Source organism: Pocillopora damicornis, chromosome 3 (genome assembly GCF_964200805.1).
Source record: "Pocillopora damicornis chromosome 3, jaPocDami1.2, whole genome shotgun sequence".
Taxonomy (NCBI): Eukaryota; Metazoa; Cnidaria; class Anthozoa; order Scleractinia; family Pocilloporidae; genus Pocillopora; species Pocillopora damicornis.
Window position 1 is genome coordinate 21,212,639 of NC_142672.1, and position 27,754 is coordinate 21,240,392.

General features: G+C 38.9%; 2 protein-coding genes across 3 annotated transcripts; both read right to left on the reverse strand.

Annotated features, from left to right (window-relative positions):
* Positions 1-1,438: 1,438 nt before the first annotated feature.
* On the reverse strand, positions 1,439-4,122 carry LOC113672751 (uncharacterized). Its single transcript, XM_027189092.2, has one exon. It carries the CDS (start codon positions 3,953-3,955, stop codon positions 1,571-1,573), a length of 2,385 nt encoding a protein of 794 aa, XP_027044893.2. The 5' UTR covers positions 3,956-4,122; the 3' UTR covers positions 1,439-1,570.
* A 755-nt stretch (positions 4,123-4,877) lies between these two features.
* LOC113672750 (epidermal growth factor receptor kinase substrate 8) lies at positions 4,878-27,723 on the reverse strand. Of its 2 annotated transcripts, XM_089200814.1 has the most exons (32): positions 27,355-27,723; positions 24,869-24,969; positions 23,328-23,338; positions 22,550-22,620; positions 21,347-21,377; positions 21,123-21,183; positions 20,891-20,952; positions 20,096-20,170; positions 19,494-19,583; positions 18,782-18,931; positions 18,605-18,652; positions 18,168-18,248; positions 17,837-18,043; positions 16,820-16,925; positions 16,630-16,718; positions 15,960-16,054; positions 15,491-15,619; positions 14,731-14,896; positions 14,294-14,400; positions 13,924-14,020; positions 13,159-13,246; positions 12,611-12,684; positions 12,197-12,431; positions 11,610-11,720; positions 10,781-10,867; positions 10,018-10,099; positions 9,302-9,437; positions 9,163-9,189; positions 8,384-8,725; positions 8,106-8,177; positions 7,437-7,553; positions 4,878-6,976 (listed from the first exon to the last, which is right to left on the reverse strand). In XM_089200814.1, exons 2-32 carry the CDS (start codon positions 24,951-24,953, stop codon positions 6,641-6,643), a joined length of 3,468 nt encoding a protein of 1,155 aa, XP_089056940.1. In that variant the 5' UTR covers positions 24,954-24,969; positions 27,355-27,723; the 3' UTR covers positions 4,878-6,640. The 2 variants fall into 2 exon arrangements, with proteins under 2 accessions (XP_089056940.1, XP_089056941.1); XM_089200815.1 differs by lacking the exon at positions 23,328-23,338 and having other exon boundaries at positions 27,355-27,514.
* Positions 27,724-27,754: the final 31 nt, after the last annotated feature.

Here is a 27,754-nt window from a genome sequence, read left to right on the forward strand (position 1 = left end):
TACGGGGAAAAAAATTCAACTAAAGCCAAGCGCTAAGAATTGTTTAAAAATTCCTTTTGGCATTTCATGGAGTTAAGCGGGTTAGGCAAAGGTGTTGATTTAAGATGCAGTATCCCTCCCACTCACGTATTATTAACTAAACGATATGTTTTCCAAATCGAACTTTGTGGTGAATAACTGCAGCTAACCTTTGATCTTCCTTTTTTTGTCGAGATTTACAGTTAATTCTTCCTAGCGAGCTTTATCTAATTGACAAGGAGGGTGCAGTTTTCCCCCAGATTGGTTCGAAAAGAATTGCTTATATAGTATTCCTTCTTATTCTCGATTCAAAACCTGCAAAATAGTGGTCAGCAGTCACATTGTTCAATCAAACAGCTGCTGAAAAGGAAGAAATTCCGAGACTGTTTGAGACCAGATTAAGTCTGATCCTGGCGTAAAAAGAAACATAGGTAATATGATCGATGTCACGTCTCATCAGTTTTGTCCTGTTTAGACTACATATGGGATGTGCGGGATGGAGTCGCACATTCTCCTCACTTGAAATTCTTTGTTCTACAGCTCTTTCGACGCGGCCTGTTTGTTTGACGATTCATATACCGAGGTTCGTGTGCTCCTTTACAGGAACGAGTATTTGACTGCCGAAGACTTTTCTGGGCGGTATTCTGAAATCTCAGTTCTTTCAGAGAGATACATTTGACGTTTTCATAAAAAAATGGTAAAAAAAACATTTGAAAATGGTAATAAAAGAGCAAAAGAAGAAAAAAGCCAAACAGGAATTAATTAATTCCTATTCAATAATTTTTTTTTAATATATGCTTTTTTAAGAGAAAATGAGTGGAAATCAGTTTGAATAATACACACACACACACACACACAGGATCATTTAATACCAATCCAGAAGTGCAAATGGTCAAACCTTTCATCGAGTAACTTTCGACCAGGCCCTCTCTATTTGCGATGCAGGGACGCGCGTTTCTTTGTCCGCGGAATGATTTGAGAGGGGTGGAGATAGGTTTGCCGCGGTTTGGCCGCTCTTGCCGTGGCACGATAATGTAAAAATGGCCACCGTAAAGAGTTTCTAAAGCTGACGTTTCGAGAGTTAGCCTTTTTTCTTTCGCCAAAGCATCACCACAGTTTCTTCAGAGGCTTCCCCCCCCCCCCCCTCCGTTGCCTAACTAGTTTCTTGACTAGCTGACAACTTCTCTGCCCAAATGAAATAATTGTAATCAGTGAACTATGTCGTGTAATTTGCGAATGAAACAATAAGGCGCGTCATGGCATAACATGAACACACCTAGATCTTCCCCTCTTGTTCTCCATGGTCACGCTCCTCTAACACCCTACGGGCAGGAAAGGAGGGCAAGGAACTAGCGAAAAGATTAAGGAAGAGTTACATTTGAAAACGCGATTAAAATTATCCATTAAACCGAGCTCATGCTCCATGTCAACAAACGCTTTTCATTTAATTGATTTGTTCTTGTTTTTCTTGTCACCATTTTCCCATCAATAGCGTAACTCCATTTTCTGCATATAAACACACATACAACCCACAATTCCCTGAAAAAAAAAATCAAAAAATTTCCAGTTTGGGGAGTTGAAAAATTTTTTCTGGTATTTTGATTGTTCTATCGATGTACAGCTTTCGGAGGTTGACGAGCTCGTTCAGACTCATGGGAAGCTCCATCAAAGGGTTTCCTTCTAGATGAAGAACTTCTAGATGGACTAGATTCCTGAAACTATCCGGAAGTCTTTTGAGTTGATTGTTAGATAATTCCAGTTGTTCTAAGTTCGTCATTTCCCCGATACTACTTCGTACAAAATCTGGCAGCTCTGTGATCTCGTTTTGAGAAAAATCAAGCGAAATGAGGCTGGGTAACTTGCAAAGCACCTCAGGAAAAATTGTGATGCCGTTACAATTTAGAAATAAAACTGTTAGGTTCTCCAAGCGATGAAACCAATATGGTAAGCATTTGATGCTGTTCTTACCCAGGTTCAACTCCTCCAAGTTTCGAAGATTAGTGATATTATCTGGAACTGACTTCAAGGAGTTGCCATTGAGATTTAATTTTTGTAACTCTACTAAACTCAAGACTGGGTAAGGGATCGTGTTCAGCTCGTTGTTGTCCAGATACAGTACTCGCAGACATTCCATTTCGGCAATTGAGTAAGGAATGGTATCAATCACGTTACGTCCCAGAAATAATTCTCTTAGACGTTTAAGCCGTTTGATCTTCTCTGGCAGTTCTTTAATCTTGTTTCCCGCGAGTGAAAGATTTTCCAGATTTTCCAGGTAAAAGATTTCCCCCGGAAAGAATGACATTCCGTTATTTTCTACGGAAAGACACGTGAGCTGCTGGAAGTTTTCAAGCCAGTCAGGAAACGCGCGAAGATAATTTCCGTTTAAATACAAGCGCCTGAGATTGGAAAGGAATCGCAGGTTTTCCGGAAGCGAAACGAGTTTGTTGCAGTTAAGACTTATCATGCGGCATCTGGGAAGGTTTCCTATGGAGAGAGGTAACTCTTCAATTTGGTTGAAATCAAGAATGAGTGAGTTTAGATTTACGAGCTCGCACACTGTTGGGGATACAAACTTAAGCTCTTGCCAACTAAGGTCGAGTGTAATTCGTCCGCCAATTCTTTTCACTTCGGGGAAAAGTCGAGTGACGCTCAAAGGATGTCCGAAGTCATCCATTACATCTTCAAAACTGGAACCTAGTGACACTCCAGGCTGCGAAACCGCAGATTCAAAATCAGAATCGACTCGCCAGCCTCTCCAAGTGTAACGAGACCCTTGTTTCGCAATCTTGGGCTGCTTTTCCTGCTTTTGGCGCTTTGGCAGCTTCACGTTAACATTTGGCAAAAATCCTGCTTTCTTCATTTCACGGTACAAAATGCGCCACTTTGGGGAAGGACGGATTGCTTCACGAATATTTGCTTTAGTTGCCCGAGCTTTTCGCCTTGCTGTCTCCGCAGCACTCGGTTTGGCGTCTTCAGATTTCAAATTGAAAAAAGCATGACCTCCTTCAAAGATGTCTCTTTTCTCCTCGGAATGATTAAGATTTATTTCCGAAAAGACCATGGAGCGATCTTCGGCAACTACACTACGGTTAAACTTTTCGAGTTCTTCAAGTGGTTCTCCTGCCGCCGGATTGGGATCAACATCATTTAGTTTCCGCTTACTGACTTGTTTCGTGCGGGGCTCATGGTGCTTACATAATGTCAATGCTTTAGCATTGTTGCTTACATTCAGGCTGTCGAGTTCGGAAAGAAACCGATGTAACGCTTCCGGAAGCTCGGTCAGTTTGTTATCATCCAGGTAAAGCTCTTTGAGGTGAACTAGTTGATATAAACCGTGAGGAAGATGTTCAATTTCATTATCGCTTAAAACCAGAACCTCCATGCTGGTTAGCGAAAACACAGCTTCGGGAATGCTTTGAAGGCTATTACCTTCCATGTTTAAATAATGCAGTTGTGTTAAATAGCGGATGCTTGGAGGAAGATCCCTGATGTTGTTGAAGGCGAGATTTAGTTTCCGAAGGTGACATAAATGGCTGATGCAATAGGGCAGAGTTTCGATAAGATTGCGATTCAGTTCCAAGACTTCTAACTTAACCGAGGTACATATTTGCGCTGGAAGAAATTCCAGATAATTATTATTAAGATGAAGCTCTTTGAGATTGCGAAGGGTTGCGAATTTATATGGAAAAGTAGATATCTTGTTGCAGTTCAGATTTAGAACCTCAATAGTTCCTCTTTCGCAAACCTGCTCCGGCAGCGATTTTAACTTCAAAAAGCTCAAGTCTAGAGTTAGTTTACCATTCTCTACCACGACATCGGGCAAATTTATAGGTGATATGTCTTTGAAGTCATCTGGCCATGACATGTCTATTTGCGAAGTCCTTAAGTCGGGTCTTGTTTCACTTGCGTTTTCATCTTTCCCTAAACAGTTTCCCATTTATCGTAACGTACCACAAAATGGGATTAGGATCTTGGACCATTGTCTTCACGGGAGCACTATAAATGCCAGGTATGGTGTGTTTGCAAAGAAATTCTCACTGATTGAAAAAAGAACACGAATTCGTTCGTGTCATTCTCGCAATGCGCAAATGACTCGACAATTTTTTGTATGCCGCTTCTTACAGGAAATGCTAATGAGTTGACTGGTGGCATTAGATAATCGCCAATTGCGGCGACTCATATCTCATGACTTGACAACAAACAAGCAGGTAACACGTCTATAAGAGATCTTTATTTTAGTAGTAATTTCTTTAGTTATTCAAAGCCTTTTAACGTTTGTCCTCAACTACTGTGACATCATAAACCGCTCGATACTTTGGAGGGACCTAAAGGGGCTGTTGAGTTCTGAGTGCTTAAAAATGTGAAATCTATTTATTTGGGTGCAGAATAATTAAGATGTCGATATAACCCTTAAAGCGATCGAACTTTGAATCGTTTCTCTGACGGAACGCTTTACCCCTAAGATGGGATCTTTAAAATTAAATTCTGCCAACTTCTAAGTTTGATTATAACCCACGCCGGAAGATGAGCAAACACAATGATAGGGGAGGGGGGGGGGGGGGCAAGGGGGAGACATAGAACAAGAGTTAAGGAAGGATCTCAAGTAAAGAGGGGAGGGAGATTTGGCTACACGTGCGTCTGTCAGGCATTTGGTCGCAAAACCGAATGATTTATCATTCAAAAGTTATAACCTCTACCTGACAAAGAGACTGATCCTAGTCAGGGTGACGCAAGGGTCTGACGTTCACTTGGACCCAGTAAAGTGAACACAACATCACACGTGTAGCTACAAGAAAGAAGTATATTCATTTAATACATCAAAAATTGCGTAAAAATGAACACAACATCACACGTGTAGCTACAAGAAAGAAGTATATTCATTTAATACATCAAAAATTGCGTTTAACCTACATTTCTTCATTTGAATTAACTACAATGATAAAGAAAACCCAATATAGCCGGGAGAGTTTACATGGTGATCAGTGGTAAATACAGCGAGAATTGGCATACAAAGCAAAAAGCTCTTCATTCTGTACATCACACTAATTTTGTAAATAATCACAAATATCCATGCATCTGCATGTTTACATAAATACGAGCAACATTTGTACTTCTGCTGGGCAGTCGCTGATTGTCAGGACATCTTTTACCACGGACGAACGAGACAAACACACCTAATCATTTTCAAACTTAAACAAATAACACTCATCTTCCCAAAGTAGGTTTTGTGTTTGGTCTCGTTCTAAAGGCCAGAGCTTACGGATCAGAAAAGTGGTTCACAAGATACTTTTGTAACAGTGACTAAATGTCTCTTTCTTTCCAAATCCGGCAGTCTCTTTTTTTCCTGCCAATTTTTCTTAACTCATTTGCTACTTTTTCACAAACGAATCTCGCTACAGCAAATAAGCTGAACATGGGGCACACAGCAAAATCAACAAGCTTGGCTCTCCTCAGAAAAATCATTCTTGTACCAATTATTTTTAAACGACCTCTATTTTACGAGGACAACGAAAAAAATTAAAAAACTCTGGTGAGCAGGTTTTTCAGAAATATATTTTTTTCAATGCAATTGATCCGAAAACGTCTATACAGCTACAAAAACCATACTTTGACTTAATTTGCATTCGACCATCTATCCAAAGCTAGACAAAACGACTTCAGACTATCGCATTGTACAAAAGGCAGAGATATCTACTCCATTAAGGGCGATACAAAAATATAACGCGCTATTTATCTTCAGTTTTGAGCTGAAAGAGGGGAACGATGTATACAGTGAATGAAACTTTTGATTCCTTCTAAAAGACACTTTGAAGAAGTAATCAGAAGTAAACTGCCATTGCGCTAAGGTGGACAACGGACATAAAAAACTAGATAATGCCAAATCTTAACGAGTTGCTATGACTCTTAAAGAGGCGAAAGATGTTAAACCACAAGGCAATGTGAATGAATGTACAAAGGTGAGCTGTACACAATTCTTAAAGATGAACATGCGTCACGGAACAGTTGCGTGACCAAAGCCCTCAGCATAGAATGTGGTCCTTACGTGACATTGCTAACGATTGCAAAGTGTCATACACACAACAGCTCTTTAAGCAAGACACAATGCAGTTGTCACATTAGGAGGGCTAATTTGTACTTTAATTACGGAATGAAATCTGGAGAAGACGAATGAAAACTGCATGAATGTATGTAACGAATGGAAATATGCCCGCGTCTACTAACTAAAACCCAGAGGAGAAATATCTCATCCCATCTCATCCCATCACCCCACGCTGTCTTCCCAACCCCCTCCCCTCATAAGTGCTACCTGGGAAGATTTCCATACACAGGTAGTACCTTTTCTACTAATTTCAAGGCACAATCCTGCGTATCAGGGCCAGCGCCGTAACAGATTATTCGACATGTCTAATTGGCTGGTATAACAAACAAAATCTCGAAATTATTACTAGACCGAAAAAGCCTGTTTATTCCTATGGCGTTGATCATCAGAACTGCGGCTTTCTCTACGGTAGTGTGAGAGAAAACCCTTTACAAATCTCACACTTTGTCTAGCAAATAATAGAAAACATTTCGGTTCTCTAGATTATACAATACATTCCTACAAAATCATCTCACGGCCACATCACCCCTGAGTAGGCGGCTGTGTAGGAGCTACTGAGGGAAGACCCATGGAAGGCACCATATGTGTGACGCCCGGTTGAGCCATCGCACCAGGGTACGCTGAGTACACGGGTTGAAGGCCCCCCATGGGGAGGTACGCCGAAGCCCCTGTTGTAACCCCCGCAAGGGGCATTACAGGCATCTGGGGCATAACAGGGGGAATCTGGGCGTAAGTGTATTGTGGGGGCACGTTTTCGTAGTTGGAAAGCAGGCGTTGTTGCTGCACTAATTTGTCCTCGTTCACCTTCAGTTGATCTTGCTGCGCTTGTATTTGACGATGCAGCTCTTTCTGCTGTTCCTAAAATGAAATCGCAAGGAAGTGTTGTTTCTAAGGCAATCAAAAGGGTTTTTGGCATTCACTTAAAACTTTTCTATGAACGACTGGATATTTACTACAACATTTTATCCAGAGATGTATTGCTGGCTGGTTTCAGAAACGTCGAAGGAAACCAACACTGGATACACGCATCGAAGCATAAATACCTTACACTGCCTTCAAAAAGAAAAACGAAAAACACTTTCGAATTTTGGAGAGCACGCACTTGATAGGAAATGCAAGTGAGAATATCTTGGGGTGTAATCTGTTGTGCGAATTTCTTGCTATTGCATAAAATCATCACTCAATCGAATGCATAGTTTTGTCCACTGCGTGACATCTGTTAAATAACTTTACAGAATAGAAATGTGTGCACCGTTGTGTGACAAGAATTCCGTTCTTTAATGAAACCCTTGCGTGACACGGGAGTCCCGCGACACACCTGTAACTCGGCTTGCTTCAACTTCTGCTGTTGTTCTTCAAACTCCCTTTTCTGTTGTTCCAGCTCGAATTTTTGTCTCTGAAGCTGCTCCAGTAGGAAAAGCGTTTTGTCGTGTTCCTGGTGAGGAGAGAGACACAACGGTTAACTCCTTCAATAAAAAGAAAATTTTGCAAACTTCTTGCTCCGAACAAAATAAAATCATCAACGCCATGTCTAGAAGGGCGATTTCTACTCAACCTCACTTCAAAACCCTCAACTATCTCTCCCCACTCTCCCTCTCTCCATTTTGGCCAAAGTGGTTGATTTAAAGCCTACGCCTTTGACAAACGGGGGCTAATCATGTTCTTTTGAAGTCCGAAATATTAGCCTAGTTTAATGAGAGGTCCACGTTATGAACAACTATGGCGTAAGACACGTTTTGCCACGATATATTCAGAGCTGAACAGTTCACATTCTATTGAAAGGCGCTGAAATATTTCATGCATGAGGAAAGATCTTTTAAAACAATACGTTTACAAACAATGTTGGTTTGGCTGTAACGGCTGTGCCTTAAGCTTCCAGGTTACGCGATGGCTGTTTTTGATTAACGGCCACAGACACATCACAGCCACTGCTTCTTCCAAATGCACAATATTTGGTTTTAAAAAGCTAGCAATCTCAGTAACCCACCAACAAAAGTTCCTGCTGTTTCTTCTGTTCTTGCATAATACTTTTGACATCTTCGACGGAAATCTTTCTCTCCTGTAAAAAAAAAAGTCGTTACAAAAGACAAAGAGTTAAAGCAAAGGTCGCTATAATTGAAACTTACTCAGATATTCAGTACCCGAAGAAGAATAAAATATAGCACACAAATAAAAACGAAACAACTAACTAAACAGAACAAATTCAAAACAAACCAAGAAAGGAAAAAAGTCACCCGCACTGAATCCAAAACAACGGTCACTTACCCTCGGACCTTCTTCGTCATTTGTCGGCTGATCTTCGGCATCTAGCACTGGTGGGGGTGGGATAAACTCAGTGTCAAAGGACATCTCTTGCGGTGAACTCTGGTCCGTCTGGCTATTTGTAGGCGGCTTAACTTCAGGCTCTGCAAAGCTCTTAGGTCGAGGTTTCGGTGGAGGGGCACCTGGTTTCTTTGATTTCTGTCCAGTGCTGGACGTTCTTTGCCTGATCTCGGTCTCCTCTTTGGCTGCCGCTGCCTTGGCACCGGCAACGATAACGCGGAGCTCGCCATCATTCTCTGGTACCTCTTTTTCTTCTGATCGTTCCTTTCGTTTTTGCATAATAAACTGCCCAAAAGCAAAAAAAAGGCTTGGTTAGGGAAAAGATCGCGTTTTGAACAAGAGCAGCTCAAAGCTGAAAGGAATGAAAGATACAAGTAGCAAGAGGAAACACGAACACAAGAGACGTCAGGAAGGGATGCCAAGGAGACACTGAAAATGAAAAGCGAGTTGAATCAATTATCGTAGTGCGAACCAACGCAGACGAATCCTAATTTCAGTTTGCACCGTTTCTTCTAAGCAGAATTCCAGATAAAACAATCTCACTTTCAAATGTTATCACGCACGTACGGAAGAATTTTTCTGTTACAGCTTTGTAAGGCAGTTAAACCTCCAGAGGAAGGTCTCTCTTTTGTTTTACTATGGGGACCTTCAAGTTGTATTTGGGGCATTTATATTGGTTGAAAAAAAAAAAAAAAACTACAAAAGGCTCCCCTGACACTTACCGCCAATTCAGAACCTTTAGTTGTTACCTGCAAGGTTGGAAAAAGGGAAAGTAATTCAGCAATTGACTTGCTCACTTAATTGAAAAACAAGTCTGAACCAACCGCAAAACGTCTTTTACCATTAAAATCTTTAAAATACCTTCCAATTGGCTTTCTGCACTGAAAACTGACTAAACACCCTTGATCCATCTGCGTCACCACAAGCTTGTCTCAGCTGATCCTTTGTCATAGATTCAATGTCTTTAGCGGACTTGCCAGACAATGCCGCCACACAGCTGACAACAACAACAACAACACACACACAAAAACACAAATTAAACAGGCTTATTGTAAACTGTGAAGTCTTGGATTAGAACTAAAGCCATCCCACAGTGGTGATGATCAGACCACCAGATTGGGCAACATTTCTATCTATCTCCTCTTGTTTCGTAATACATCTTGAACAAGACGTTGCCTACACTTCCTCAAATTTTCTCTTCTCTTTCTAATTGCAGCGCCATTCATTGCAATCATTGTTTGAATGGCCCGCCATGGTTGTTCATTATTATGCATAAATGTCGCTGATTCTGAAAAAATGATTCCGTTTTGAATGTCGAGAACTATTTTCAGATGTTAGTAATGTAGGATTTCTATCGTCCAAAATTGTCGTGAAGAAAGGGTGACGTAATCTCGTAGACGGGAGAAATTTCTTCAATGCCACAGCACACCCAGGTCTTTCATGGATCATACTGAGAATAAACGCTAAAATAAAAATTAAAAAGGAACCTATGTCCGTTCCCAGCAGTTTCATTCTATAAGTGGCTTGATAGGTGCATGCCTCTAAAATATCTATTCTTTTAATTTTCAGCAACAAACCTGTCACTAAAACCTTTACTTTTCAACCACTCTTTGACCTGCTTTGCGTTTGAATCAGCTGTCAGATTAACGGTCGGTGTGTCTGTCACAATAGAATGGGAAAAATAAATTATTTAAGGGAGAGGAAAGAGGAAAGGGGAAAAAAGAAAGGAAAAGGAAGGGAAAGAGGAAGAAAGAAAAAGGGGAAAAGAGAAAGCTGATATAATGTTTAGACGCGGGCCAATAAAAATGAGATGCTTCAATGCGTTCTGCTCAAGAAGAGCAATCTAAAAAGACTCTCCAACTACAAAATATTCCGAGCAGGAACTCGTAGAAGAAAAGGAAAACCGAACAACACAAGTGACACCCGAAAACTTTGTTTCCGTTATATGAATGTCTTTCTCCAGGAAATTTATCACCAATCCTCTATCCAGTTTGAAAAGTATGTTACCAAACATATTGCAAGCGAATCATTATCTCTGAACGACGTAGTTTACCTCTAAGCTACTAAAGCGGTGGACTACGAAATGCATGCCACCCTCTCCCTCTAGGGGAGGAGAGAGGCAAGGGGGAGGGGTTGGTGGTTAAGACGTGAACTAAACAAAGACTTCCAGTAGAACACTCGAAAGAAAGCAGGTCAGTGTAATGTAGGACGGCTGAAGGACTGGGAAGGGACAACTAATGTAATGTCGCGACACTTTTCCCTAAGACAGAACAGGAACAACGAAAAAAGGCGGAAAGAACGAAAAATAAGATGAACGATGGCAAAAAGAAAACCCCTCACCTTTCCGTTGGGCTGTTGGTGTGAGTCCCCCCTGACTGTGAGTCATTCTTCGCTTGAGTTCATCGTTTAACATGTCTGCTGAGCTCACTGTCGAAGGAAGAAAACGGTTTTTGCTCACTTGAGAAAGAATTTCATTGCATAAAATACTGTGTAGAAAACAACAGGACGATAATTTCATCCCCTAATTTATTTTAACGCTCAATTTCTTTAATGACTAACATTCCACGAGTCAAAATATATCAATTTCACATTTCATCAGTAACCAGATCGCCCCACGGGACACAAAGGAACCAAACCTATGATCCTCGTTCCCAACATAAGGCTCGATTTCCGACTTTTTCTCTCATCCGGCCGCGTACAGCGGCTAGTCAATAGAGCCTCACACGAAATTCGTGCCTCCACGCAGAAGTCACACCTCATGCACGTGCGAGCTGCGTGTCCTCCTTATGGAAGATTCTTGTGTTCGTGTTGCTACACTTGCTCAGAGCCCTTTCACTCCCAAGAACTACGTATCACTTTTCACTGCCTGATATACATTTCATGTCACATATATCTTGAAATATCTTGTCATCATTATGCATTTAACCCCTGAGAGTGACTAATATCTAATTTCCCCCGTATCAAACATCAAATTGACGAGAATAAAGGAATTGATCATCACTGCTACTAAAGGAGCTCATGATTGGTCACCAAATTTTCCTGGTCGGTAACTTATGTCGAGAGTAGTATGAAGAATATGTATACAGGTGTTAAAGTGTTATACAAGACTCACTTTTTCGGTCACTGCAGGAGTTAAAGGGTTAAAAGGAAAACAAAACTTTACACTCACTTCTGTTCTGTTGAGCCTGTTCGCGTCTTTTCTTTTCCTCTTCTGGGTCAACTTTTTTCAGATTTCTTGCTTGGATGGCCTTGGTAAAGTCTGTAGCCACAGGCGTGGCTTCTGAAAACCAAAACATGCAAGTGTTTGACACAATTCTCCACCCAAGTAAAAATTTCAGTTTGAAAAGTAAGATGATACAATAAGAAGCAACGAGTAGATAACGAGCGAGCTTTCATTGGCACCGCGCGGCAGAACAAGCGGTAAAGCCGCGGGAAATGGGCCAGCTCATCCCTCGTTGCTTCGACGCTTGCACCGCTGTGTAGTGAGAGCCTGGTCGCAAGCTACGTATTTTAAATCATTTTTGAGCAAAAAATGTCTTCAATTAAGGAAAGGTACAAATTAGCATGGGAACAGAGATATACGCCGAAGAGTCGGCTGCGAACTAAGAGGAAACAAGGATGGTCGGAAATGGAGAACATTAAAACGGACTGCGAAGCAAACATTGGAAAATTTCAGGGTTTATTATATTTCCCAGGGCGCGCACACCATTACCTTACTCCTATCAGACGGAAGGCATCAAGAAACTTTTCACAAACCTTTCTCTTTCTCTTTCTCTTTCACCGTCTTCAAGATTACTGTTGGAGGGGGTGAGGTAGTTGAGGGAGAGGTGGAAGGGGGTTGGCTTGTGGGCACGGTTGGGTTTATCACCAGATGCGAGGGAGGTGCAGATACGGGCCTGTTCTGCTTGGATATTCCCACAGGTCGTAGCTCCACATGAGGAATCTTTGGACTCTCTGACACTGTGCCAGTTGCTGTCTCAGGTTTTTGTACCTGAAAATGTCAAAAACAAAAAACAAAAAAAAAGACAAAATTCTTATCGTCAGTACGCGAACGAAGAACAGGTTTTTCCTAGCGTCTACCGATCTGATAAAAAAAAAGGTTTCATTTGTTGAATGATTTTGTGTGTGTTTCTAAGTATCTTAGGTCCAAATATCTTAAAGGCAACTTACCAGTGTCTGCGATGACGTAACCAGCGCTGTTGGTACGGGTGGAGGAGCCGTTGTCGGAGGACTGGGAAGCAAAACTACAGCGAAAGTATTCACTGATTTAGTATTAAGAGGGAGGCGCGAGTTTTCTAGGCTAATTACAGAGAAAAGCGAACTACAGCCAAGTATTCCAGTGTTCAAACTATTGCTGGAATTCGTCACACGGGGATAGCGAAAGGGAGAGAATGGTGAAATCAAGCGGGGATTTTACGAAGGAAAAGGAAAAGGAAAGAAGAACCCGTAGGATGGATTGTACCCGTTCGACCTCGAAAACTGTAGGTAAAGTAACTGATAAGGCAATACTTTGTGACGTATCTTAACGTAGGCAATTTTTCAGTATTCAAAATTAAACCAAAAAAGAAAAAAAAAATGCTCAAATGGTCAGATAGACAAATAAGAACTCGGCCAATATCCAACCATCTTGACCTCACGCTTGGTCAATAACGCATATTTATTACCCGTTCGGTCACTACCACTTCGACACTGAGGGGTCACAACATAAAATACTTCACCTGTTTCTTCCACAATTGTACTCGGTACAAAGCCTATGGAGCCCTCAGCGTTTCTGACGCACCACCACTGGCGGCTATCAAGAAGAACCTATATTTATACCAAACCCAAACATTAAAATCCCGCTTCAATTAATGGCTTACTACTCTTTTTACTTAAAAGCAGTTACACTTTCCAATTATACTTGACAATCAAAACTCGTTGGACATTTGATCGTGATTAGTGATCATCCAGGGGAGGGTAGTTCTTAAAAGGACTGTCGTCCTTGAGAACGGCTTATTTTCCCACGGCGACCTGAGCGGAAGTCATTATCAGAGATAACGGAGGAGTTGTTTATCTGTCACTCAAACGTTTCAGGTCTAGTTTGTGAAAACCGATTGATCAGTTTTGCGCCGACATTATTGGCTATACGACGCAAGTGACGCTGTGATACGTTACTTTAGATCTGATGATCAGCTTTTCAAAGTTTCCGAGTCTGCAGGAAGTTAACAAGGCTCGGGACGGGTCACCTCAGCACAAGTGTCCCGTCCCGTTAACGGAAAGAATGACTTGCACAAGTTATCCTTTGTTATAATTAGATCGTTCTGTTGGGTGTGTTACGTTTGTTGGTTATGTTTTTTAAGTGAGCAAGTCGTTTGTAGGGCGTAGGTATTGTTGACATAACTTAGGAGCAGTCTGTTCAATGAGTACACAAGTTTTCCAAGGTGTTTCATAGAATCTCCTAGGCGCCATTAAATGTATGCAAAGAGGAAAAAATAAATTCTTACCGAAACTTCTTCTCCCTGGCGAACCGTCAGTTCTTTGCTGTTTCTTGCTTGAAAATCGTAAAGGACGCGCACTCTTCTCAGGCCTTTCTTGGGCGGACTATAACAAAGATAACAAGAGTTTCATTAAAAGCTGATTATCAGCCAACAAGCAGACTATCGTGTTTAGGTTTCGCCTTTACAAAGTAAGACAATTTTTTTTGGAGCGCTTTAAGAGTGACTTGAAAACCAAAGTTGTTAGAGCAGCCAAAAGTAATTTTAAAGAGCCGATAGGGAACTCAAGTAAAAAAATAGAGAAACTTTCCTATCAACGCACGTTATCAGTTTCAGCAGAGTTCGCTGTTACATCAATGGAACAGTCACAGTTGTTTACCTTGATGGCAGTGATTCTGAAGATTCTTTCACACTTGCTAGTCTTCTGAACTTGGCTGCTGCTGATAGCACCGCTGGATTGGCCAGGTTTGCAGCAGAATCATCTCCCTAGAAAGAAACAGACAAAACAAATAACCCCGCAAAATGATTTTATCCATCTTCTGGGCAATAGGCATAGAAAGTAGTACCCGACTAAGGGAAATCGAAGCAACCACTTTTCCAGAGGAGCCATCAAGGGAACTAACTTCCCTATGATTAAGCAACAAAGCATTCACCATAAGCTCTCTGAAATTTTAAGAGATCCCTTATAACAAGACAGAATCTTGACTCTCTCAGTAAAAGGCACAGTTTGTTTCAACAACAAAATGGTACCAAAATGGTAACAAATCATGATAAAAAGTTTCTGCGTTGAGACGTTTCTTCAATCACTTGACGTACCTTTCTGGATCCATCATTGAGTTGGGCCACAGCGGCAGCACTAGCAGCAATAGCGGCACTAAGGTTGGACACATCTTTACCAGCGATCACTTCAGGTGGAACCCAACCGTCCTTGAACACAGGATTGTATGGGGCGATAAACTGATCCTTGAACTGTTTGCTTGACCTGACAAATTAGGGAAATGGGAAAAACAAATCAATCTATCCACCTACCCAGGGGCGTAGGCAAGATTTTTCAACAGGGGAAGGGATAGGGTTTATTTTGTGGATGGTGGGGGGGGGGGGGGAAGGGGGGAAAAGGAGCATTACAAGATCCTTTGGTGCTGCAAAAGGCCACTGCTAAGTTCTAAATACCCTCACTTTCAAAACGAGGCCACATGCAAAACCTTTCTTGTAAATAAAGAAAGCTAAATCATTTTCAAGGCTGTGCGCATCTCGAAAATTACTATTCATTATTAGTTCATAACGAACAGAGAGGAGGGGTCACGTGCCCCGTAGTTCTCTAAGCTACTTCCTCGTAATCAATCTGTCAACCAACCAATCATTCGATTAATCGAATATTTTCAAGTTTTCCTGGTTTTTGACCAATCATTGCTCGAGTGATATCTGGGTCAACTTGCAATCACTTACAACAGTACGGTAGTAACAGCTCTATATAGGAATTCCTCTACAGGATATCACCGAAAATGTTTTCATCACAACGTTCCTCCTTAATTTCTATTTATTTTAAGAAGTTACTTAGGAATACAGCTTCACATACTTTGGCATCGTCCAGTTGGGTCCTAGAGACATCCATAATTCGGTTTCCTTTGAGGAGAGACAGTTCTGTAGCAAGTCTATTGTTTGAGTTGTAAGCAGAGGCACAATAACTGCTCTGGCCTTCTCGGGGCTGGAAAAAAAAATTCATAATCATAAACTATCACACCAATTTGTATCCCGAAAACCAAGATATCGTGATCAATTCACGTTATCTGGCAGAAGAGAAGAGAGTCAGACTGTGAATACCAATTGAAATAAGTAGCTGGCGACCTCCGCACGAGAGGAATTGTCCACGAGAGAATTTAGGAAGATAAAGTGGGCCTTACAACAGAAATCATGTCTAAGGAAAAATTGATCATCGGAGTAGATATCTTCGAAATCAAAATAAAACCTACTGTGTTTGTTGACTGTTTATCTAGCACAAGTGCCTGCGCGATAATTAAGCGAAGAAAATGAAAGATACCACTTACCCTCCTGTACAGCGAATCAACAACGAAAGGGGAACAAATAAATAGTGAACCAATTCAGCTGCGTTAGGATTGTGAATGTGTTGCCTCAGCTTGCCCTGTGTAAGAGAAAATTAAAGTATTTTTATGGCGCATTCTGATTGAGAATTGAATGACCTAAGCCAGACTAATCACGAGGGCCAATCAGTAAAAAGGAAACCGTAAAAAGAGAGCCAATGAAATTCACAACTGTGTTTCAGCTTTACATCTAATTGGTTGAAATGGTAATGCGAGTTTCGTAAAGCAGACACACAGCGAAGTGTAGGAAACCAATCTAATATAAGAGTATTTTCATTACTTATTTACAATTGCCTACAACATTCATGATGAAGGAGGGGGGAGGGGTAAGTTTCTAGAGAAAGTGTGTTGCTGCGTTGGTGGGGGGTACTACGAGATAATTTTATTTTATCAACTGAGTTGATAATGAAAATTAGTCACCGTAGAGAGTTTCTAAAGCTGACGTTTTGAGCAATAACCCTTCGTCGGAACGAAGATCTGACGATCCATGGTCCGCTTAGTCACAAGAACTAACTTTGTCACGCCACGCAAACAAGGCAACGTGACATGGTGTCCACGTTATACTAAAAGGAACACAAACAACTAACAAGTTAAGGTAATGTTGAAGACGACTTACCAACAAGATCAAGGCATGTTTTAATTTCTGAAATGCATCAAAGAATTCAGCCTCAGGCGGCGGGCGCGCTTCAAGTGACAAAGAACTTTCTGTTGGCATTACAATGACAAAAAGTATTCGTAAAGAAGATGTCACTGACATAAGAATAACATTTGAGATCGAGGTGCACTGATCTAAGATTCTAACTTACGTTTAACTTTTCCCTTCTTTTTCTGCAGCTTTTTCCAGGCCTCAGCCGATCTCTTTGTTCTCATAACTAAGTTCTCGATATCATCTATACAGTGGTTCAAGATTTGCTAGAATTAAAATAAGCAAATTTAATATTAGGCTCTTTTCTTTTCTGAAATTAGCAACTAAACTGGAAAGATTTGCCTCTTGCCACTTTGCGTAGTTACTGATCGAGCGTTATAAAATACATTTTATTTTTCCATGCTCTTTTACAGAGCACAATATCATCCAGGTTACATCTATTTACTGATCTGCAACCTCAGTAAGCGGGGGGGGGGGAGGGAGAGGAGGGGACGGGGGGAGAGGGGGAGAGGGGGAGAGGGGGAGAGGGGGAGAGGGGGAGAGGGGGAGAGGGGGAGAGGGGGAGAGGGGGAGAGGGGGAGAGGGGGAGAGGGGGAGAGGGGGAGAGGGGGAGAGGGGGAGAGGGGAAAAAGGAGGGAGGGTTTTAAATCTCCTAAGGCATCAAACCTGTGGCTGTAAGGAAGTCTTTGTTTACGTTTTTTGCTCATTAGCTCTTGCTCTTCATTTTCCTATCAAGCTACAAATGGTATTACATAATCGAAATATAGAACATATCTACCCGTCTCTGAACTTTTCATTCCAATACATTTTAAATTCTCTCGGCCACACGATGTTAAAAGTTAGAAATTTTGAAAAGAAAGTACGGGTACATTAGCAATTTCGCCACTCAGGAAGTTGGCCGTTTTGCAATAGCGAATGTTTCAGTGAGATTTAGACACGATAAGCTTCAAATTTTAAATGTTACTAACTCTGAGATGCTTTCTCGAGTTTTGAAATAATTCTCCTTCAAACATTTTATCCTTGATGAAATGGGATCAATGTCACCATCTCAGTAACTACGCACCTACCCCTCCCCTAACCCAACAACAGCCAACTGATAAAAAGTTCGGTAATGTTGGGTTAGGGGAGGGGTAGGTGAGCAGTTTCTTAGCTACTGACATGAATCATTGTCTCTTACCACATCTCTGTTTGTTCTCGCCTCCAACAGTTCCGCAGACAGTGTTTCGTCTGGAACATCGGAGGATGTTTCTCCCGCTTGGTATCTTGATGACACTTGTGGTTTTCCAGTTTTCTTCGGACTGGTATCAGACACGGCTGAGAAGGCTGCAATCGTTTGTGCCACAAGTGACTTTCCATACAAATCTAATCTCTCCTGGTCAACCCCCTAAAACCGTGAATAATAAGGAAAGGCCTTAGCTTTGCTTCATTTATAAATAATCTTTTCAGACAAAAACACCAAATAATTTTTTACAAGATTCTGACTGATAGAACAATGAAGAAATCTTTACCGTGGGGGGAGGGGGCGCTGGGTGTGTAGGGGGTGGGGGTAGTATGGCGCCTCCTTTTGCTGCAAATTTGTTTGGCATTGCCTACAAAAAAAAAAGATTCTTGTTATTTCTACGAAATTAAATTAATTACATGTAATAGTTTCACAAAAAAAGAATAGTGACTTGTGATCTTAGAGATTTAAAAAATCAGATTCATTCGCCATCTCGTGATAATTATTATTCACTCACTTGAAATACCCTTTTTTTTTTAAAAGAATAACATTGTCTGCAATTATAGGGCTCTCAAGAAAAACCCAAAAACGGTTCCCACCTGTAGCCTAGATTTATGAGTGAGAGAAATCGTCGAGTCGATTTTCCTTACAATTATCCTCAATAGACACGTTAAATACGCTCTCTCTTTTTAACGATTTGAAAAATAATGCAAAAAGACTACTTACGGCTTTGCTACTCGATGCTTTCATAATTTCAGTTGCAACAACAGCGGCCTATTCAAAAGCAAAAAAAAAAAAAGCTACAGAGAACTTAAATGCAATCTAGACCGATGATGTCCAATAATTCAATTACAGACTTTACCATTAATTTTAGTACAGAATTGTGAGTTACAAATTACATACCGGAACCCTGTCTGACTGAAACAGATGCATAGCAGCAAACTTATTCTCTGTTTGCAGAGTGTTAAATACTAACACACTGTTTAGGTCAGGGTCATCGCTAAAATGATGTACATGGCCTACAGTGTTCAATGAAAACACTTCTACTACATCCTGCGTGAAAGAAGAAGAAAAACAACATTTCAAAAGAGATTCTCTCAAGCAAGGTTCAATATCCAACTAAGTTGTACACTACCACCTCCTTATACAACCCTTCCTGTATCACAAGAAGAAATGACTGCAACTTTTATGTGTTTTATGAAATCCAACATGATCTATTTTGTCCATGTGTTTAACATGGTCAAAATTAGAAAGGCATATTAAGAAAATGCTTAGGTACAGTACCACAACAAAGCTTTAACTTGCAGTATCTTCATGGCCAACGAGGAAAAACTTTTCAAGAAGGAATACATGTGGAAGTCAAATTCATGGAATTTTCAACTGAGTCGTTCCAGAACATTTCTTTATTTTAAATGCATTCTGAATGCAATGCATCTCAGAGAAATGCATGTGTACAGTTTAAATCTTCAGGGGAAAAAAATGAGCAAATACTGAAAGAATATCTGTCTTCTATTCAAGTTCACTCGAATGAAATGAAGTAATGCTGAATACAGAATTCTTAACGATCTCTAATATATTACATATCAAAACAAGTTATGGTAATTTGCATCTTGACCTGTGTCTCCCCATCTAAAAGCACCACATCAGTGTCTGTCAATCTCATCTCCATCTCTTTTGTCCACTGGTTCCCTTTTGCTAACAATTCCTGCAAGAAAAAGGATCTTGAACATCCTGATAGAGCCCTTCTCAAGTACTAATAGAAAATGAACCCTTCAACTCCTGATCCATCTAAATTCTCCTTACAGTACCATTCCTGAATGAAAAATTCAGGTCACAGAAACAAAGGAAATGATCACAAACTAAAGAAGCTACTGACTACTTAAAACAAATTCTTCCTGTGGATACCTCAAGAAATCTATAGAGAACAGTATGCAAAATGTCCATACTGATGTTTAAAGTGTGTAAAGGGTTAACGTTAAGTAATCATAAAATCTTAACAAAATTTAATTTTCACTCCCAATACAACTTGGTCATCATTCAACTTACATGTGTCAATTGTGAATTTTTTCACTCTTATTTCTAAATTTTCCCAATAGTGCTAAGAGCTGACATTAATATTTTCTTTCTTAGGAAAATTTCCTTTGATTCTTAACTTCCTTGGAAACTAGGTAAAAATCAGTACATATATTAAAGGCAAAAATTTGATGTAAACTAAACCTTAGTTTGCCTAAGTCTCTCCTTTGCTGGAACTTGTGCTTCTTGTGCTGTCTTTAGGGTGAAGGATGAAAGATGCTGCAGAAAAATATGCAGAATTGTTTTATTTATCAAACAGCAGTACAAAACCAAGATCATTTCAACCTCACCCCATTCTTTACAAAGATTTAGTAAGAGCTTATACTCTGAGTTTATTCCAGAGGGTAGCTTTGCAAAATTCCCCTCATTCTGAGAAAAATGATGCTTAAAACTTATCGAATGGGGTGCCAAAAATTGTGCCTTAGGATAAGTACTATTTTTTAGTTCTATTCCTTTGATGTAAGGTATTTGAAAACATAACTTACAGCTGCCTGTAGATTGATTTAGCAGTTGCTACATGAAACACACTTCCAACTTCATAGCCTCCGACCTTCTAAATTGCCTTCTCATCTTCATTTTCTTGCTGATTGGACTTTTAAAAAAGTTCTAATACCTTTTAGGGTTACCTTTTCTTGTACTCCCTTCCTTAAAAAGCTCCCCCCCCCCCTCCTCCTCCAAAGGAAAAAAAAAAAATAAAGCTCGGAGCCCATTGGGCCCTCTTAAGCTAATTCTAAATGAAGCATATGTACCAACAGATCAACACTCTTGACTCAAAACTAATTACAATTGTCTACAACACTTAATGTCCCCACTTATCAAGTTCATTTTTTTTAATACCTCTCCATGCAGACTTTGCCTTAAAAATATTAATACTACATGAGGAACAAGGGAGAGAAATGAAGAAACAAGAAGAAAGAAGAGAGATCTAAAAGCACATGCCTCCAGAAGGAAATTTGTTCTTGCAAGAAACTGACTTGCAGCTTGAACAGGCTTCTTTTGATCTGATGGTGAAAGCAGATGATTATATTTCAATACAAATGATTTTTCAGAAGTTCCACGTTGGAAAGTAGTGAGTTACTATTTGAGATGATATCCTCTCACAAGCAGCAGGTAAGTGATCTGTTCTGTCCAACTCTCAGGACACCAGTTGTACAAATGTGTAAATACTTACCATCATGTGATCCCAGTTTAGGGGAGTTCTTGGGAGATCTTCCTGGATCAACATTATTGTTCTAAAAGAAAACAACCACAACAAAATAGTTTGAGACTGTTTCAGGGCTAAGTTCTGCCCTACATGAAGGATCACTGAATTTTCTAGAAAAAGTGTTTAAGACTGTTGACATTGAAGTGTTACAAGAGCCAGCTCACTTTCATCAGAATTAATTCAGTACTTACTAAAGTTTGAGGCTTTCCCTTGTATGAACCACTATAAATGAGATCAGGCAAGTACAATTTTTAAATTAACCTCATTGCAATTCACAGATAAACAGCTTTGGAGTCAAATAATTCTCCCCATATCAATTAAATGGTTGATTTTTTGTAAAATTTATAAATAATATACAATCATTTTCAGATTTTCATGAGCGTCCCATATAGGACTCTTCTTAAATTTCCCAATAGTTTAAACTTGCCACATGTTCAATCATATTCATCAGGAGGTTTATTTGGTTTTACCAAAAACCTTTGTCTCCTACCAGTAATTAGCATCTAATTTCTCCTCTTGTTATCATCCCTGAATCACACGTTAAGGTCAGGAGAATACAGGAAATGATCACCAACTAGAAGCTCTTGATTATAACACAAATTCTTCTTAGAACCCTAGGCTTATGTATTATCTTTTAAGTTCTGATAGGCCATTTGGGATTCTGTTGGTTTTGATTTTACAACTCAGACTTCCCTGTTTTCTTCCAGGAAATTTAAAGCTGCATGAACATATTAGCAACCAGATAAACACTGTTCATGTTCATGGTGAAAATCAGTAGCCATCAAACTTGCCAGAACTTATTTTAGGTTTTTTAGGTTTTTTTGTCTGACAGATTACCTAATAAAAATTAACAACAAGAAATCATGATTTCTCCAAATTGACAATAAGTAACTAAATCTCAAATAGTTTGGCTTACAGATGAATTGGTGATAAATCAAATGTGACAGATTTTCTTGCTTTGTGAGAGTTTTCTTTCTTGAGTCTAAAAAGTCATAGAACTTATCATTGCCTTGCACAATTGCTAGGTGGTTTAAGTCCAAATGATGAAAGAATCTGTGCTTGACATCTCTGAGTTTGGGCTCATTCAACTCTTTTTGTTCTGCTTCTTAATGCTCACCAATTTTGGAGGGCTTAATGAAAGGAGAGAGCTTGGGAATGAAGCTCTAAAGCCTCTAAATGACTTCAAAATGGTTTAAATTAGTAGGAAACCAGGAGAAAATGCTATTATAAAATTATGGAGGATTGTGAAGTGAAATCATAATTTCTGTCAATTCATCACTACACTTGAGTGATGCTGTGTTCATGTTAAAGCCTTTACAAATTGTGTAATTGATTTTAGAAAGAAGTTCTAAGACATTAATGATTACAAATATCAATGGAAGCCCATAACTTACTTTTTCTTTGCATCAACCCCATTTAGATTGGACCAGGAAGAGTCACTTCCAAAATTGTAGGGTTCTAATGACTTTAAAAAAAATATAGAATGCTTAACTTAATGGTCTTTCAACACAAGGAGAGTATTCATTTCAAATCACTGATGACAATTATGGTAGAATAGACATTAAGGAATATCAACTAAGACAAAACATATTTCAGTTCATTATGTATTCCATGTTTGGCTGAGATAGTGTTGTATTTGTCTGGCTTGGAAGGTGTACAATATCTGGAAATTTTGTTGATTTTTAAGTAGCACTGCACCATCTTGCTATTTTTCCTAAAAGTCCCAAAATATATTCTGCATACTTCTCACTGATTGCAGCACTTTCCTTCTCACAGGGTCCAACATTTATTTGATGGCGGCATTCATTTGTAATTTTGCTTTGATCTGTGGTGTCTAATCAAGGATGTAATTAAATTTTTAAACTGATATGGATCTCTGCAAGATAGGGCATGCCAATCTAACAGAAAAAAAATCAGAAAGATCTTGCAAAACACACTGAGCAGAATGGTGTTGAATACAGTTGTGAACAGCCATACTTGCAAAAATTGAATTTAAGGTTATGGAAATTTAAAGGAAAGTGTCACTGCAGGGGAGTCACTTCAAGCTAATAGTTCAGCGTAATAAATTCCTACTTAACATGAATCTTTTTTTATTTTAAATTTGATTTTTTCTCTGATAATGTTATTGCAATTAGTTGTAACTACAACTTCAAGAAAAACAAGTGAACATACCATCCTTGGTCCTGTTCAAGAGAAAAAGGAAAAAAAAAAGGAATTTCAATAAGTAAATTAAAATAACTTTGAAAAAACCTGACCACAATTTACTTAACTCAACCCCAATTATGCTGATAGCTTTAACCATATAATTCAAAGCTACAATACAACCTATAAACAGCTACAGAGAAGGTGTAATTTCAATACTTCAAAATATACCTAATTAGCAGTGATTAGCAGAAAAGTTTGGGACAAAAATGTCCCCATACTTATGCTCAAAAGCCAAAGAACTTTTGCATGTGAGTTCCATCCACATAGACTACCATGATTTAATTGACTTTCCTTAAAAGAATACTCATCGCTTCAGTAGTTTAATTGTCATAAGAAACAAAGGCTTTTTGTCACTTTTCTCCAAAGCATGAAAAGAAAAATTGCAAAGAATCCAGCAAGGAAAGTGCAATCAATGCATAGATTATGTCTTAAAAAATGACAGAACATACCAGAAAACCAAAGTTCAGAACAGTGCTTATCCACTTAAACTTAAGTGACAAGCAAAAATTAATTACCTTTGGAGCAAGGAAGGTTTTTTTCCCATAACTATAAAGTTGCTCAATACATTTGGCAACAGCAGGTGTCCACAAATATTTACTAAAATTTTCCATCATATTTGTTAATGCCTGATAATTTGCAAAGTTCATTTTTCAATGTTCCTCAGTAAACTGTTCATATGATACATGAAACAACCTTGACTAGCATTTTTTATGACCTTTCTACTCTACTTTGTTTCATTCCAAGGAAATTATGCTCTTACATTTTCCCATTCCTTTGAAATTCTAATTCCCAAAAAGAAACACTCATGACAAATATCCTAAGCCAAGCATGCTACTTATTTTCAATAATCATTCTAGATTAAAAAAAAAACATATAACTGATTATTATGCAGGGAAGCCTTTTCAATTGGTCAAATTCTTCTCAACACAAGTTCTTACTGCTAGGTATCAACCCTAAGTAGTTGTAAGAAATTAAACTACACCTTTAAGTTTCCAATGTACAAATTGATATGAGACAACTTTGTAGAAAAATCTTAACCTTGTTCAAAAATTTCAACAATGATTCTTATTGAAGTTTAGCAACACGTTCAACACACTAAATCCCACAACACCTTTTTTAAGTTGCAAGATCTCTACCAGCAAAGGTAAAGGCATAGAAAGGTATAGAGGATTGTTACTTGATAAGGCATCATCTCATCTTATAAAAAGTTACAAGGAAAGCTACATTGCAGCTAGAAAGGAGAATTGTTATATCTCGACATAAGTGGCTAAGGGTTAAAATCAATTATTTTTGTAAAGGTAAAATTTGTGAAATGATGATTAATAATGATGAAGATAATGATAATGTTGCTGTTGTTGTTTTTGTTTATAACAATAATGATGATAATAGTGTTGTTACTCTTGAATAAAACAATTGTTGACTATCATGATGACGTTGATTATGATGGTATTATGACAAGAATAAAGACAATAATCTTCAGTAGTTATAATTTTCAATATAATACACACCTCTGTGTGTTTCCTCCCACTCACGTGTGTCTACTCCACTGTCAGTGGGACTGGAGTCACCTCTTCGTCCAATATCACCATTCATTGATCACTTATTGTACCTAAGAGACGATATTTAACAAATCATTGATATCAGAAGGGTAGAAAGTCTAAAATATATTATTTACACTCTCGGGTACCTAAATAGTATTGCCATAGCTATTTTATAAATCAGCAACCTCTATATTATATCCAGATCATTAAGTATATTCTCCATACTGTTCTCTATACATTTCCTATGGTAAAGAAGAGGAGAATTTCTTTAAGACAATCACGAAATTCTTTAGCATGCAATCATTTCCTTTATTCCTGTGACTTAAGTATGTCAGATTAAGGAGTGATACTGTGAGGAGAAATCAGATGCTGGTCACTCTTAAGAGGTCAAAGAGCTAAACAGAGATTCTGCTCTGGAGCAAAGTGCTCCACACCACCAACAGTGCCATCAAGAAATTAAACATATCAAGTAGCAAATTGCATGGCCACCATGAATGATCAGTCAGTAGAGTTAACGATCATATGGCTTGAAGGTAATAATGTTAACTAGTGCACAACAGTCTTTGTGAAAAGTTTATCCAAGATGTTGTAATTATTTTGCTATTTAGCCATTTTCCTTGGCAACTTCATTTAAAAAACTGTTGTTAATGGTATGCAATGTTACCATGGATAAACTTTGAGTGCAATATCTTTTATCTGTTAAGCGCCCTTGATCCAAAGATCAATATTTTTGATTCCTAACATATTTCTTCTACATGTTTGTGTTGTGAATTAGAGAGCCTAGTTACAAATGTATACAGTAGCAACAGAGTCACATAACCAGCCCTTAAAATACAGATGCAGAAAAAACAGTGATTTTCTCCTCTTTCTACTGTCATTGTATTTAATTGCATTACATATTTAAAGATGTTAAAGGACAAAGACAAATAAGAACAGATTTGTTAAAAAAAAAAAAAAACAATTATCAACATCAACTGATTGCAATGCTAGATCCAGTCAAAATAAAAGAATTTCTAGACATTTGAAATGTTAAATATTTGTTTATCATGCACATTGCTAATGTACAATCCAATCAGAATTAACAAGTAGAGGTTAAATTTTACTGCGAGGTTGAAGAGTAGTACGAAAGTATTAATGTTTGAGTGCACAATCAAAAAGACTTTGCATACAGTTCATAACCTAATCTTTTCAAAGGAAAATTGCCATGGAAATGCTGCCATTTTCGAAACAACCTCTCACTTACGATACAAGGTTGTTTATGGATCACAAATATGCGATTGACGTTAGTAGTGTTTTTGTAACTGAACAACACGGCTTTGTGGTCCCTACAACACGCAGAAACTATAAATAGGTTATTACACGAATGAAAAGAATGCAAACAACCTGAAACAAAACTATTCGCACAGACGGAGAGGTCGACCTTGTTCTTATTAAAACAAACTTCAAACAAGGACAGAAAGTTGTCGTGCGAAAAGTGTGATTCGGGAAGACAAATTAGAGTCGATCGCAAGTAATCAGACACGATCCCCAAGTGTGTTAATGTTAAAAAATACACACAAAAAGATTTGATTACAAAGAAAACTAAAACCTCAGTAATCAAGAACGGTGGTTTGTAATCGTACACAAAACATAGCTCACTTCATGAAAAATTAACTCCGCATTGCTCTAGTACTTATCTGCGTGAAAAAAAAATAACATTATCGGATTATCACCCGAAACAATTGTGACGATGAAATTCTTTAGCTTACAAAACGTCATTAGTTCGTGGACAAAAAGGAAGATTCGAAACAAATCACGCCGCAATCATTTGACATGTTTGGTTACATTCCGCGGCGATAAATTATCAGCCCAGAATAAAATTTACGTATTGGTTCCATGTACTAATTGCGCTCACCAAGTACTCAGAACTGTTGCTGTGGTTTCTTTCGTGGATCAATATCAACTGTAGAATGAAATAAACTAATCTCTTCTGATATAAACAAGTCGATGTCTATAAATATCCGCCGTGGCTAACTAGCTGGCTGGCCAGGTGTACACGAGGGACAATTGGAGAAACAAGAATAATACGCCAACTCAACCTTAGAGTTGGCGTAATTTTTGTTCGTTAAAAAAGGTATCTAACATCATAAAACGTTCATTCCAATCACCAAAAGACAAGCAAAATCCAGTCAAAATGACAAATCTATCAGTAGAATTCTAAAATTGACGGTAACACTGCAGTCAGCGGAAACCGTTTCCTCTCGAAGGATGAGGTTTTGAAACAGGGCCCGTAAGACATATTTTGAACAAGCCAGCCTTTTCGACAGATATACAAATTTACTCTGAATACGTCTAAAGAACTTTCCAGCGCTATGACAACAAATAACGAGCGAAACTCAAGACCACCTTGCTTCGTTCCTTTCACAGAGTTAACAACATCGAAGTTTTCACATAAGAATGACTTGTTCTCTTACCTGGATTAAAGAGCTCCCACGAAAGCTACTCAGAATATCTTTGTCGATAAGTCTTTCGTTAGACCGCCCCTAATTCATAAGCACCGCAGATATTTCTTCTCTAGAGAGTTCCACTCCAAAAGACCGTGGACGACCGTCAACTACTCAACGATGAATGAATTTCCGGTATGGCGCGTGTAGACTGAGTACCACCATACAATTTATTTCTTCAGGCGAAATATGCTTCAAAAATACTACATAATTTGTTTTCGTAAAGGGAAGATTCAAGATCACAATTTCAATTTCTCTCGTCGAAATTTGCAGTAAAACTGTGAAAGGATAATTAACTTATTCTATTCAGCCAATCTATTACTCACGTTACAAAGTAACATATCTTGTCAGCGGTGTATCTCGGCAAGTG